The 15,012-nt window shown below is 49.8% G+C and overlaps 1 protein-coding gene across 1 annotated transcript in view; it reads left to right on the top strand.

Moving 5' to 3' along the window:
- grin2da (glutamate receptor, ionotropic, N-methyl D-aspartate 2D, a) overlaps positions 1-14,749 on the top strand; it is a gene marked incomplete at its 3' end in the record, with an annotated part of 31,264 nt that extends 16,515 nt beyond the window's left edge. Inside the window, exons 6-14 of the mRNA XM_083680533.1 lie at positions 213-381; positions 901-1,054; positions 3,297-3,422; positions 3,711-3,940; positions 4,468-4,632; positions 5,464-5,647; positions 9,446-9,678; positions 11,741-13,313; positions 13,530-14,749. Coding sequence (XP_083536659.1) covers positions 213-381; positions 901-1,054; positions 3,297-3,422; positions 3,711-3,940; positions 4,468-4,632; positions 5,464-5,647; positions 9,446-9,678; positions 11,741-13,313; positions 13,530-14,749 — 4,054 coding nt within the window. The remainder of the gene's footprint in view (positions 1-212; positions 382-900; positions 1,055-3,296; positions 3,423-3,710; positions 3,941-4,467; positions 4,633-5,463; positions 5,648-9,445; positions 9,679-11,740; positions 13,314-13,529) is intronic.
- Positions 14,750-15,012: the final 263 nt, after the last annotated feature.

Raw genomic sequence — 15,012 nt, 5'->3', positions numbered from 1 at the left:
CTTCCCCATTCCAACTACACAGACTATTGATCCACATACATCGCTTTCTCTCACTAATAATTCATTCATGCCTTGCCCTTCTATGTCTCCCCTCTGTTTCACCCTCTCTCTCTCTCTCTCTCTCTCTCTCTCTCTTTCTCTCTCTCTCCCTCCTCTCTCCTGTTTCGACCCCCTCCCCCCCTCTCTCTCCTTGGCTCTCTCTGTACCCTCAGCGCGGTGGTGGAGGGTACTGCGTCGATGAAACACTGCTGCAAAGGCTTCTGCATTGACGTCCTCAAGCGATTGGCCAAAATAGTAGGCTTCACCTACGACCTCTACCTGGTGACCAATGGCAGACACGGGAAGAACATTGATGGGGAGTGGAATGGAATGGTCGGGGAGGTCAGGGGTCACGTATTCTCCTTCTTTCTTTGATCTTTTCCTTCATGAATGCATTGATTCAAGGGGCCCTTGTGTACTGTATATGAAATACTGCCTCAGAAATTGCTTAACAGGAAACCCTGCGACAGAATGAGACCGAATCAAAAAAGAAAAAAAAGAACTGTCAAATAGATTAGTATTCCGAGAGGACCGGGCTTCTGAGTGTTTGGCTCCGAGACTTGGGCAGATGCCTCGCTATTTCCTGGATGCCGATCTCCCCCACTAAGGCAGGGTGGTTAAGGAAGGAGATGGGCGCGCTGTTACGTGTCAAACAGTGACAGAACGGCCGAGGCTGAGCTGTGTTTACACTGCAGCCTGAAGCCCAGACGTCAGCCGGGAGGTGCAGGTGTCCGTCTCCCAGTTGGCCCTCGTGCTCATTAGCCCGATCTGCTGAGACAGACGTGAAATGCTTCGTGAGCGTCAACGCGACCCCGTTTTGTTGTTTCTGTTCCTAACTGCAGTTCCCCTCCTGCCCACCAGGTGGTGTCTGACCGAGCCGACATGGCGATCGGCTCCCTGACCATCAACGGGGAGAGGTCAGAGGTCGTGGAGTTCTCCGTGCCCTTCGTGGAGACGGGCATCAGCGTGATGGTGTCCCGTAGCAACGGGACCGTCTCCCCGTCTGCCTTCCTGGGTGAGCTGGGTGATGTAGGAGGAGGAGCTTAGAAAGAGGTTGAAGTGACATGCCAAATCCGACGTTCTGTCACCACTTCAATGGCAAATGTTTTTTTCCTCAACGGGCTGTATTTTTTTCTGTCTTTCCATCCTTGGATGGAGATTCTGCACTCAAATTGAACATATGCTTCCCTCCTATTCAATGAAGGGTGAAGACATTTCCAAGTAAAATTACGTGTCTTACTTAAGTCCCGTAAGATACAGTGACACCACAAAATGTCAGATATTGGTTTAATTTTAATTCCAGGCTTTGCTGTCCATGTGGAACTCAGAGTGTCTGAGACTCTGAGGGTCTGAGAAGCCATTTTAATCCTGGTCCCATTGATTGAGACGTGATGGTGTCTGTCTATATCTGCAGTGGATCTTAGATAACAACATGTTAATGGCAGCTCATCAGATATGACTCAGTAGCACAGAGCAATCTGTACATAGGAGACTGTTGAGGGGGAAGCAGCACAAGCTAACTACCGACATTATGTGCAGGATGTGGTCCGGGGGAGGCTGGAGGAGGGGGGAAATCAGAGTACAGGCTCATTGTAATGCATGGACCGGAATTAGTGTGTTCATGCATTCCTCATTCCGTTCCATGCATTACAACGAGCCCGGCCTCCGATTTCTACCTCAACCAGCCTCCACTGACGTGGTCCTCCTAGTCCTCCATTGAAATATCTCTTCTTTCCTGATGGATCTATTTCATACGTACATTCCAGTCTGTCTACCTGTTGCATCTGAAGGCTCTACAGAGGGTCCTGAATCACATTCATCATTGTCATACAATTGAAGTCCACATGTCTAGCACCGTTTTTATCACATAGTTATAATCTAATAAATGTGTGTTGAACCAATGAAACATTATTAATAATTTATAATTATTTTTTAATACCTATTAATAATTAAGAACTAATTTAATGCATGCAAATCATTCCGAGGGCTTTATGTGTGTTAGGCAATGAGCATATTAGACTAGAGGAGACCTCTTTGTTGTTGTTTGAATCCCAGATTGCCCCTTTAACGCATCAAGTCAACCGCAACAATACACAATGATGAGTTGAGTGTAGCTAAACATAGTCATAATTGAGTCATATTGGGATAGAAAAACAACAACCTATACATCAGTGGAGGCTGTTGGAGGTAGAAATCAGCGGACGGGCTCATTGAAATGCACTGAGACTGTAGTGGGCAGGCTGGTACATCTGAAGGCTCTACAGAGGTGTCTGGGTCCAGGGCCTCTCTGTCTGAACCATGGGCCACGGGGCTGGTGGTCACATAAGGGTCTTGATGTAGGTTCGGCTGGCCAGAGCCCCTCAGTACTGCCCCACAGAAACATCTTTTCATCCTCAAGCCCGACACGTACTGGACTGCAAAACCACTCTTTCATCCACCTTGGACCTTGATCAAAGCAATTCTGTTTTTTGTTACAAAGGCAGCTCCTAATGTTATATTATATGTAATATAATAATATAACCAAACTGTAAAGACTGTAGTACTTAGGCAGAGGACTTAAATGCAAGACTTGGAGACAAAACTTAAATCCAATAGAATAATCTTTACTTTCAAATAGGTTCGGTACACAGGTCGGCAGTCAATGGGTAGGCAGATAATCCAGGAAGGGGGTCGGCAAGGCAGGGTTTGGTACACAGGTAGGCAGTTCAAAAAGGCAGGGAGATAATCCAGTAAGGGGTAGGCAAAAAGGCAAAGACAGAAAACCAATCGTAGATCAAAAACCAGGAATACTTAACACTAGGAAAATAGCTGGGATGTATGACACGAAGGTACAAAGACGAACTGGCACAGAGACAAGAGAACACACAGACTAAACACACAGGGAAGGATGATGAGGAACAGGTGAAGCCGACCCGGGCGGGGTTGACAATCCCACAGGCGGGAAACACACAAGGGGCAGATGGTGTCTGAAACGAGAGACAAGGTGAGGAACACAAAAACAAACAGGAAACAACAAATGAAATAACATGAAACAAAGACAAACATAAACTAAGGAGCAGGGCAAGACGTGACACAAACACATGCCCTTTAAAAGATGAAAGAGTCATTTCTTCATTCATTGCACACAGAAGCAAAGAAAGAAAGCCCCCGTCTGTCTCTCTCCCTCCCCATTAGTGATTTTGTACAGTAGTGCCCCGGTTGACGCTGCATTGCAACATTCCTTTCTTCTCTCCCTCCGATGTGCCCTGGTGTTCCAGAGCCCTACAGCCCTGCCGTCTGGGTGATGATGTTTGTGATGTGCCTGTCGGTGGTGGCCGTCACCGTCTTCATCTTCGAGTTCTTCAGCCCCGTCGGTTACAACCGCAGCCTGCAGAGTGCCAAGAGTGAGTGGTTTATTTACTCACCACCGACGTAGTGTTGTTGTTGTTGTTGTTGTTGCGGTTTCAGGTTATCTGTGTGTTAGTTAGTAGTAGTGGGCGTGTTTGATGTTGTTGTGCTTTAAACCCTCTCTCTTTCCCTCCCTCCACCTCTCTTTTTCATCTCCTTTCTTCTCTCTTGCTCCCTCCCTCTCTCCTTCCCTCTCTTTCCCTCTCTCTCCCTCCCTCCCACTCTCCCTCTCTCCTTCCCTCTCTCCCTCTCTCTCTCTCTCTCTTCCCCTCTCTCCCTCCTAGAGACGGGAGGCTCTAAGTTCACCATAGGGAAGTCCATCTGGCTGCTGTGGGCCCTGGTCTTCAACAACTCTGTGCCGGTGGAGAACCCCAGAGGAACCACCAGTAAGATCATGGTGCTGGTGTGGGCCTTCTTCGCTGTGATCTTCCTGGCCTCGTACACTGCCAACCTGGCCGCCTTCATGATCCAGGAGGAGTACATCGACACTGTGTCGGGTCTCAGCGACAAGAAGGTGCGTGACTGAGGGTAGTGTTTTCTGACCCTCATCAGGGCCCTCATCAAGTACACCATGTCAACATAACCACCATGCTGAATCTCGGAGTTCATTATGCAACATTGCCTCTCATTCCATCAGGGGAGGCCGGTCGGAGGTAGAAATCAGAGGACGGGCTCATTGTAATGCATAGAATGGAATGAGGAATGGTATCAAACACGCGCATTTCTTATTCCGTTCCATGCATTACAATAGACCAATCTACCTCAACCAGCCTCCACTGCATTCCATTAGTGAAGCGACCACTGTCCCATCCCCCCCACCCAACGCCCCCCCCCCCCCACCCATGTACGTGTTTAATACCCTTCCTCGTTCCATTCCATGCATCACAATGAAGCCCATCCTCAGACTTCTACCTCCACCAGCCTCCCCTGACAAAGAGGAAATATACAGAGAGAATCCATGCACCCTGTCCCTCCACCAACCTCCCTTCCTCTCTCCCTCCTCTCCCTCTCTCCCTCCTCTACCCCTCCCTCCGTCTCCAGTTCCAGCAGCCCACGGAGCAGTACCCCCCCCTCCGCTTCGGGACCGTCCCCAATGGGAGCACGGAGGAGAACATCCGCAGCAACTATCCCAACATGCACCAGTTCATGATACGCAACAACCAGAAGGGCGTGGAGGAGGCCATCGACAACCTCAAGACTGGGTCAGTGTGTTTGAGGGCTGCAGCCTGCAGGGTTGGTCTAACAGGTAGTTGCAGCCTTCAGGGTTGGTCTAACAGGTAGTTGCAGCCTTCAGGGTTGGTCTAACAGGTAGTTGCAGCCTTCAGGGTTGGTCTAACAGGTAGTTGAAGCCTGCAGGGTTGGTCTAACAGGTAGTTGCAGCCTGCAGGGTTGGTCTAACGGGTAGTTGAAGCCTGCAGGGTTGGTCTAACGGGTAGTTGAAGCCTTCAGGGTTGTCCTAACAGGTAGTTGCAGCCTTCAGGGTATGTAGTGGTATGGAGTCCTGGTCCCACTGCACTGCTGATGCACCCTTCTCTTCCCCTTCCTGTCTCTCTCTCTCACACTATTGTCTGTTCAATAAAACATCTTAGATCTTTGAAATTATTTGAAAAAAAAAGGAAAGAAGACATTAAAAACCATTATTTTTAAAGGTTATGTTACTCAGTTGATTTCATCAGTTGTATTCAACCAGGGTACGCCTCCTAGCAACAATTGTCACTGTCTTTCTCTCCTGGAGTCTATTGCACAAAGTCCACGGAGCGCTTCAGAGTGAAGTAACCATGGACACGCATCACTATGGGAGTGTCAGGCGGTGACAACCGATTGCAGTCAAACACTCAATCACTGCTATCGAACACGCAACCCCTCCTTCCTAGCAGCCTGTCTACCCCTCTCCCAGACCTGACGCACTGTTATGAACACACATGATGCATTCTCCCTGGTCATGTGACTCTCTTCCCCCCCCCCCCCCACCTCCCCCCCTCTCTCTCTCCCTCCCTCCCCCCCTCCCTCCCTCCCTCTCTCCCTTCCTTCAGTAAGCTCGATGCCTTCATCTATGACGCGGCGGTGTTGAACTACATGGCCAGGAAGGACGAGGGCTGTAAGGTGATGACCATCGGGTCGGGGAAGGTGTTCGCCACCACGGGCTACGGCATCGCCCTGCACAAGAACTCCCGCTGGAAACGCCCCCTGGACCTGGCGCTGTTGCAGCTGGTGGGAGATGGTGAGAGGAGGGGCAGGCCTGGGGGGGGGAGGGGATGGATGGAATGGATGGAATGGAATGCAATGAATGGAATGGAATGGAATGAGGAACGGTATCAAACACCGTTCCTCATTCCATTCCATGCATTACAATAAACCAATCCTCTGATTTCTACCTCCGTCAGCCTCCCCTGATGGAATGAGAGGCAGTGTTGCATAATGAACTCCAAGGTTCAACATGGTGGTTAAGCGTGTTATGATGTACATGTTGAACATATTGCAGATGGAATCATTTCTGATGTTTGGTGGTGCGTTAAAACAACAGTCTACTCAACCTTCGTTCCCATTGGTTGTAAAGAATATCTAAGATGTATATGAGCGGTTGATATGAATATATAAGGTGTATATCAGTGGAGGCTGGTGGAGGCTGGTGGAGGCTGGTGGAGGCTGGTGAAGGCTGGTGGAGGCTGGTGAAGGCTGGTGGAGGCTGGTGAAGGCTGGTGGAGGCTGGTGGAGGCTGGTGAAGGCTGGTGGAGGCTGGTGAAGGCTGGTGAAGGCTGGTGGAGGCTGGTGGAGGCTGGTGGAGGCTGGTGGAGGCTGGTGGAGGCTGGTGAAGGCTGGTGGAGGCTGGTGGAGGCTGGTGAAGGCTGGTGGAGGCTGGTGGAGGCTGGTGGAGGCTGGTGGAGGCTGGTGGAGGTAGACATCTCTGAGTCTCTTTTTACACATTCATTGTATTTACACATATAGTCCTCTTTAAAAGAACCAACCTCAGTTCTCTTTAACTAAAGAACCAAGCTCACAGTGAAATAACGTATTTGTGTGTGTTCACTCTGCCCTTCTGTTTGATGCTTGAGATCTCAGTCCACTTTGATCTCAATCCACTTTGGTTCCACCGAGCCATCTTTCATTGAAACGTATTGATTCCCACCTCCACCAGCCTCCACTGGTCTATTATTCGAGTCAAGTATTTTCACACATAGTCGTCTTTGAAAGAGCTGAACTCAGTCCTCTTTAAGGAAACCCAGAAGCTCTTTCTGGACCATTTCAGGGTTTTTTGAGTTCCAGTGAATGGCGGCGCTGTGAATGCAGAGAGGACTGAGACCTCATCACTGCTGAAATGGACCAGCAAGGGAACTAATGAAGTCCTCAGGGATGGAAGTTAAGGATGTTGGCTACTGGCCAGCCGGGCTAGGACCCTGCGATTCCTACTAGCCTGGGTGACATTGTACCAGCCTACTGTCCAAAACATTAAACGGCTAAAGCAAAAATATATTTTTTAATAAGGAGATTTCCCATAAATGTACAGCTACATAACTGTGACTATTCAGTTATGCCTACTTAGCTGTTCTTTTGCAATTAGAACACTCAAATCTCACCGGCCCAAAGGGCTAGTTGGTCACATTTTTCGCTAGCCAGCTTTGAAAATGACTAGCCTTTGGGCTAGTGGGCCAGCTACACAGGAAGTCCTTACTCAAACAGGGCAGTGAGAACAGAAATGATAACTTTGCTACATTTATTTCTCCTCTTGGTTCACGTCACATTAAGTCCTCTTTAAAAGAACCGAGAGGTGAAAGAATTCAGTTATTTTTCCGTCACTCTGCCCTTCTGTTTGATGTCGGAGATCTCAGTCCACTTTGATCTCAGTCCACTACGCTTTCAACGCGCCATCTTTCATCGAAACTCTGAGCCCAATTAACTGCTTTGCACCTTGCGTAAGGTAGTCTGAGTTTGTTTCACTGTCAGGTTCACCTTCAGTTCGCTCGCTGTCTCGGGTGCAATGTGAGCGCAAAGAACTCCCTCCATCCCCACATCAATCATTTCACATTCTCAGTTAAATTCTACTGCAAAGTAGTTATGTCAAAGAATGTGAGGCTATTTAGTTGTAATTTATAGCCTCATGATAACAGTCACATTCCATTCCATATATACATCTCCAGATAAGAAGGGCTGCCTTCAAAGTTCACATATTGTCGTAGGACATGGGAATTCCTCAGACAAATCTATCTAGACTTGAACTGATGTGATTGAAATGCCTAAAGTCTATTTGAAGAGATACATGCGTGCCTTTTCAAAACATCTTGTCGCAAGGAAATCAGAATTTGGCCCAAGAGGAATGGAGTTCCATCCTGTTAGAGAGGTCTACATGTGAAAATACCCTAGAAATGTTGGCGAACTGCTCTGGCGAATCGCTCTGGCGAAACGCTCTGGTGAACCGTTCCGCTCTGAGTTCACAAAGATAGGCTGAGGGACCTAGTGTGAAAGCCAGGGGAGGCTGGTGGAGGTAGAAATCGGAGGGCAGGCTCATTGTCATGCATGGAATGGAAATCAGGGATGGTATCAAACATGCGCTGGACTAAAATGTGTTTCTGTGGTCTTCATTAAACATGCCTTTCAGGACCAGGAGTCTGTAACTCCCCCAGAATATACTACCCACAATCCCTTTAAGAGCCTAGTAGCCAGAGGGCCACATATCAAACACGCTCAAGTATAATATTTGCATCACTGATGTAACAATTGATTTCCCTGTTATAGGAGTGTGTGTTTGTAATACATCATCTTAAAGCAGTGTCTTTGAGGAGGGCAGATGCACCGGCTCTGTCTCAGCTGAGTGCTCTTTGTGTGGATCTGAAAGCAGCTTTGTGGGGCCGGGGCTTGGATGCTGTCATGATTAAGGGCTGGATGTGAGAGGGAGCAGGGACGGAGGTGCTTATTGAAATGTGATGAATGAGATTATGCGAGTGTCACAGTTAATGAACATGCAAATTAGCGTCCATTGTTGAAACACACAATTGACAGTGAGGTTGGCAAGTTGGTGTTCGGAGAGAGAGAAGTTGAACTCGCAAAAATGTGAATCCTTCGACAGCACGTTCCTGGAGGAATATGGATGTTACTGTAGGTAGATCCCTGTGGAGGTATAAATCGGAGGACAGGCTCATTGCAATGCATGGAATGGAATAGCCTCCCCTGGTAGAGTACATTCCAATTTTTTAAATAGATTTTCAGTCAACATGGTTAATTCCTTATTTTCTAATCCATGTAACTGAAGCTTTACAATGGGAGTCCCAACACAGGCAATTAACCCAAGGTTAATGCAGTTTGCAGTTTCAGTGCCGTAACTCTGATGAACAGGGATTTTGAACATCATTTTTTGGCAATGTAGAGGCTTGGGCTGACAGATGTGGCAGTGGTTTAAATACCGGCATGTCAGGGGAGGACGGACTCACTGCAACGCATGGAAGGGAGTTAGAAATGGTATCAAACACGTTGTAAAATCCTCAGATTTCTACCTCCACCAGCCTCCCCTGCAGCTTGTTCTTCTTGCTTGAAGCATGCTCTGGTTCTCTTTTTTTTTTAATCTGTTTTCTTCATAGAAAACACTGACATTATTTCTGTACTAATGGTTAGAGTTGGGAGTCCTATCAGCGCCACTACCTTTCATCTCCAAAGGACTGTCAGGTCACTCTCACCGTGTGAGAAAACCAGGCCATCCATTTCAGACCTCCATCAAAGCTCTCTCTCTCTCTCACACACACACACACACACACACACACACACACACACACACACACACACACACACAGAGAGAGACTCACTCTCTCTCACCCTGTTCATCTTGCGCCATTTTCTCAATTTCCAGCTCTTCTTTGAGATAATACAATTGCTTCTCCTCTCTCCTCCTTCTTTTACCTCTCAAACTATTACCTCCCCTCCTTTCCTCCCTCAGGGATAAAACACCTCCTGTCCCATAACAAAAGCTGATAATCCCCTCATCCTTTTTATTTCCCTCCCCCCTCCCCTCCATCCCCTCTTCTCCCGCCAGACGAGATCGACATGCTCGAACGCCTGTGGCTCTCTGGGATCTGTCACAACGACAAGATTGAGGTGATGAGCTCTAAGCTGGACATCGACAACATGGCCGGCGTCTTCTACATGCTGCTGGTGGCCATGGGCCTCAGTCTGCTGGTGTTCGCCTGGGAGCATCTGGTCTACTGGAAGATCAGGCACTGCCTTGGCCGCTCCGGAGGGATGGACTTCCTTCTGGCTCTCAGCAGGGTGAGTCAGCGAATGAGTCAGCGATGGTCATGCCCCCTGGTGGTGGTGGAAGGGATAGCGCTTTGTGCGATCAATACAGCCTAGGCTGGATCGTCTGTAGGCCAGCACTGTTCAAATGCTGAGCGTCTTATACGCCTGGTTACTAAATAATAAATGTAGATATATTTTAATTGTTGTTGTTGTTGTAGTTGTTGTTAACCTGTCAAAAAAAATTATTCTAAGATGCCCCAATAGTCTCCATATAATACTGTCATTACTGGTTCTTTCAGATTCACACACACACAGGCACGTACGCACATACACACACACACACACACGCACACGTACACACACACGCGTGCGCGCACCCACACGCACAGACACACGCACGCACACACATACACACGCACGCACGCAGGCACACGCACACACACACACGTGCGCGCACACACAGACACACAGACACACACACACACACACACGGTTGACTACGGTATTTACCAACCACTCCTCTGCGGTGGTGGTGGACAAAGTCTCTAGGATTTATCAGTTACTCCCGGTTTCAATTTCACAGCATGTTGATTCCTGCGCCCAGCGGACTGTGTTGATTCATGTGCTGATGTGGCCATTCTTCTCATTCTTCTCAGGCCATCAGATTTGTGTCCCGCAGATAATTGAGATTTAGCAAGACGACTCTCATTTTTCATTAAGATGTATTGGTTTTGAATGAATCACCTTCAAGGTGATAAAGCTCTTATGATTTACATGGCCCCGTCCATTCAGCACATTTAACCGCAAATTGTGGCCGTCAGTCAGCACCGGCGTCTAAAACAGCAGTTGTAAACACCAGGGGAGGCTGGTGGAGGTAGAAATCGGAGGACAGGCTCATTGTAATACATGGGATTTAAAGGACAATGGTGTCAAACACGCGTTACCATTAATACCATTCCTCATTCCATTCCATGCGTGACAACGAGCCCGGCAGGAAAACATTCAAATGCAAGGAGGCAGTTGTCACAGAGTGTCACAGTGTGCAGCCCACTAGGTGGTTTAAAAATGCTTTAAGCTGAAGTGACACATGAATGCTGCTGAAGCGGTAGTGCCACACACTGCGGTGAGAGTACCAGGCTTCGGTGGGATCCTTTCACTGGCACAAAACTCCCGGGTCACACTTTACATTAGGTTTAGACCCTGGATCTGTGTATTAACTGTGACACAAGTGTATGATCCAGCTGTTACATTTCATAACATGGTAGTAATTGCTTTGTAATTGCATGGTAACAGCATGGTTACTCCTAAGTGGAATGAGGGCTGTTCTTTATTCCACTGTGGACGGATTTATATTAATATCCGTTTCCACATTTATGTTTGGCTGAGACTTTTGTCTGTATTTTCTTGATAACAAAGCATATCTAATATTGATAATCTGACTCCCATGTAATTACCACTATGTGCAAAGAATTGTTGAGTCTGTGCTTATTATATTACTATTAGTGCAAGAAAGGGCAAATAGAATGAATCAAATCAGGCTTTAATAATACTGCTAATGTGTACATCTATTACAAGGCAGATACTTCTGTTCTAATAGAGAGAGTAGAGAGAGAGTGAGAGAGATGACCACCAGTCATCACAAAACAATGCTACTCACAACATGATGAGAAACTCACAACAGGACACAGGAAGAGAGAGAGCTTCTTTTTTTTTTTTTTTTTTTTTTTTTTATATCATCCTAAAAACCACAGTATTTAAATCAGGAGCTGTTGATAAGGAGACCACCAACCATCATTCTTCTTATTGCATCTGAACTGGTGACATCATAGTTTTGACACCTCAAGACATTCCACAGAGCTCACAGCCATTTGTTTTCTGGGGGATGGTAAACTTAAGAAGATTGGGGCAGAACTGAAATTGTACCACTTCACCACTTATGTAATAATACATACCGCTACACCCCATATACCAGGCAGTTGATGATATTTCCTCAAACATATCAAAATATCACATGTTGTCCTCCCTCCTGGAGAGTGAGATGTCTCGTCACCTTGCTTTTTCCTAATTAGCCTTCCGTTTTATCTTTACTCAGGGAATGTACAGCTGCTGCAGGTTTGAAGATGAAACAGTCTCCGGAGGAATCAGAGGCACCCTCCCCCAATACCACAGCGTCTCTACGATGCCGCCTCCGCACCCCCCCCACATCGTCTCAGCGGTGGTGCCCAACACGACCATCGCCATGGTGCAACATCAACAAATGCAACACCACCAGCAGCAACAACAGCAGCAAGCTTACAGCAACCTGCTCCCTGGATCCCCTCCGACCGCTGGCCATTCCGCCATGGCCCTCGGGCCCTCAAACAGTCCCCTCCTGGAGGGTCCCATGCCCTGCTCCACCTTTCTTCCACGACACGACCGCAGGTTGGCAGTGGTAGACCGTTGGAATCGTCCGAAGGCCAACACTGACAAACCGATTGGTGGCAGCAGTGGGATCCAGGACATGGCCCAGTATGCACAGGGCTTGCCTCCTCACTGGGCAGGCGGACCCAGTGCGGGGGACGGGGGCTTGGATGAATACAAGCGTTACTATGGTCCGATCGATCCAGAGGGCTTAGGGGCAAATGCTGACCCACAAACAGGGGGTTCCCAAACCCCCAAAACTAACCAGAGAGGAACAAAGTCCTCAGGAATGCCGAGGCTACCTCCTAAAGGACAGATCCCTGGGCACTTACTTTCCAAGCCCCCTATACCGCTCCCTGCCTCCCCTCGCTCATCGTTTTGGAGAAGGGGCAGCCTCCCCAAAAGGAAGGGCTCTGGAGGGCCCTTGTATGAAAACATCCTTCCCCTGGGGAGAAGAGGGGGAGGGCGGTACGGTGTGAGGGATGGAGGTGGTCGTCGAGGCCGTCGCCCTCCCCCACTTCCACTGCCGGTCCCTGTCTCATCCCCTACCCAGACACCCACCACTCCCTCCCCCTCCCGGCTCTCCACCTCCAGCTCCAGCTCCTCCACCTCATCCACTTCATCCTCGTCCTCGTCCTCCATCTCCCTCTCTCGCTCCAACTCTCCCTCCTCCTCCACCGCCTCCTACACATCTTCACAGAGTTTTAGGTACAGGGCCGGGGATCGGGACGTGGAGGACGAGTACGACTCGGACGAGCTGACGGAAGAGTCGAGCCTTCTGTTGGGACCGAGGAAAGGCCGGTCACACATGTCTTCTCGCTCGCTGCCTTGCAGTCCGCCCCCTCCGCCTATACCGCCACGCAAGCCCCATCCACAGAGGGAGTACGGGAGAGAGAGGGCCGGGAGCCAGCTTGCCCAGCTGCAGGAGTGGTGGGCCTCCTGGGGAGAGCGAGAAAGATGTCGAGGAGGAGCAGGTAACAGGGCAGAGGGGAGGGAGGAGAAAAGGCACCACAAGGAAAGAGAGAGGGAGAGAAAGAGGAGGAAGAAGGGCCGTAAGAAAAAAAAGAGAGAGGAGAGGGAGAGAGAGCGGGAGCGCAAGCGGCGTAAAGTGAAAAAGAAGAGGAAGAAAGAGGAGAAGGTCAAGAGGAGAGATCCGGGCAAGCGATCAGAACATGAGGAGGCCGAGCCGAGAGAAGAACTCAAGGCCATAACGCAAGACTACTCTTCATACCCTGCGCTGAGTCAGAACTGTTTCCGTAAAAAGAGTGAGAGTTCCATCAGAAGTTATGGGTGGAATATTCCCAGGGACGAAGAAAGGAGGGAGAAAGAGGATAAGGAAAGGGAGGATGGAGAGGACAGCAGAGGCAAGGAAAGGCATCTCAGAAGTCCTCATCACAGGCATAGGTCTGGCAAGCGATATCAGAGCTCAAGTAAACCCTCAACCTCCGTCAAGTTTTGGGGAGCTGGAAACCCACCCTCAGAGACTCCTCCATCTTCATTCCTACCCCTGGTGCCTCTCTCGTCCAAGCGCAGGAAGAGCAAGGGCTCTGATAGAGAGGTCGTAGGGAGGGAGGGGGAGAGGCGCCCCCTGTTGGGCAGGAATGAGAGAGGCGAGGTGCACTCCAAAGAGGGTCTGTCATTTCACGAGTGGGATTCCGAAGTGGAGGACGAGGATGAAGATTTAGAGGAGGAAAGGAGAAAAGTTGAGCGGGGGAAGAGACACAGATGTAGAGAGACGGCGTCGGAGTCGGAGAGGGAACGGGATAAGGTGGTGGGGATTTATACAGACGATGAGGGCTCCTCTGGGGAATTTGGGAAGTTTGAACGCTACTGGGAAGGCCATGAGGGGAGAGCGGTTGGGGGCATAGGAGGGGGAGGCTGGTTTTTCGGCACTTATCCTGCCAGAGAAAAAGCTGGCAGCATAAACAGTAGGGATGACTTGTTCTTGGGGCGTGGGGAGGGATGGGGAGCAGGGGAAGATGGCTGGGGATCCGGTGGGGGAATCGGATGGGGTTCAGGGACCCAGTGGCCTCCACCTCCACTGACACCGCCGCCCCCTCGAAGATACTGGTCAGTGGATAAGTTACCTGTGAAGGAGGAGAAGAAAGCAAAACGCAAGTCCCAGGACAAGGGGCGAGGTTACATGGCTAGCAACTGCCAATCAGCCCATGACCATCCACACGCTCACTCCAAATGGGCCCGGGTCACGTCCCGTAGCCAGGAGCAGCTGTTCCCGCACTGTCAGAGCTTTGTCAGCAGCAGCAGCAGCACCAAGCCCAAACGGCATTCCTCCAAACCCGACCAGAACCAACCCAGATCGGGAAGCCAGTCCAACCTCAGCATCCAGCGGACGCAGCGGACAGACCGCACCCGGCAGCCCACTCCTCCGCAGGCCCTCGCCCCTTCCCTCCCCCCTCCGCTTCCGGCCCTGCCCGCGCCTCCCTCCTCATCCCATCCCATCCACATCCCTCCGCCCATCTCCTCCTCCTCGGTCTCCTCTCCCTCCGTCGTCTCCTCCACGCCCGGCGCCCCTCCGCCGTCGTCCATGGCTTCTTCTGCCAGTGCCAAACTCCAGTACCAGAGACTGCGCTCAGTGCCCCAGTCGCAACGGTTCCAGTCGCCTCACCTCCCCCTCAAGGGCAAGGGCCTCTGCTCGCGAAGAGGCTCAGCACACTTCTCCAGCGTGGAGAGTGAGGTGTGAGGCCGAATCAAAGAGACCCGGGCGCCTCAGATTCCGCTCACAAAACTGTGGGTCATAACTTCGCGGCAGCAGCAGAGTCACGTGACTTGGCCAACCTATAACAGTAACTCTTGCACAAACCCCCATTATCCAGTCAGAGGGAGTGGACAGCGACGTCATGTTTACGTCATGTGACTCTACTCTTCATTTCCTGTCAGAGTATCTGAAAGACTATGCGTGTTGCTGGTAAACTGAATTGGTGTCAGCAGTTGAATATCGGAAAT

The sequence above is a fragment of the Argentina silus genome (assembly GCF_951799395.1).
Source record: "Argentina silus genome assembly, chromosome: 11".
Taxonomy (NCBI): Eukaryota; Metazoa; Chordata; class Actinopteri; order Argentiniformes; family Argentinidae; genus Argentina; species Argentina silus.
This window is presented reverse-complemented; position numbering and strand designations above follow the sequence as displayed.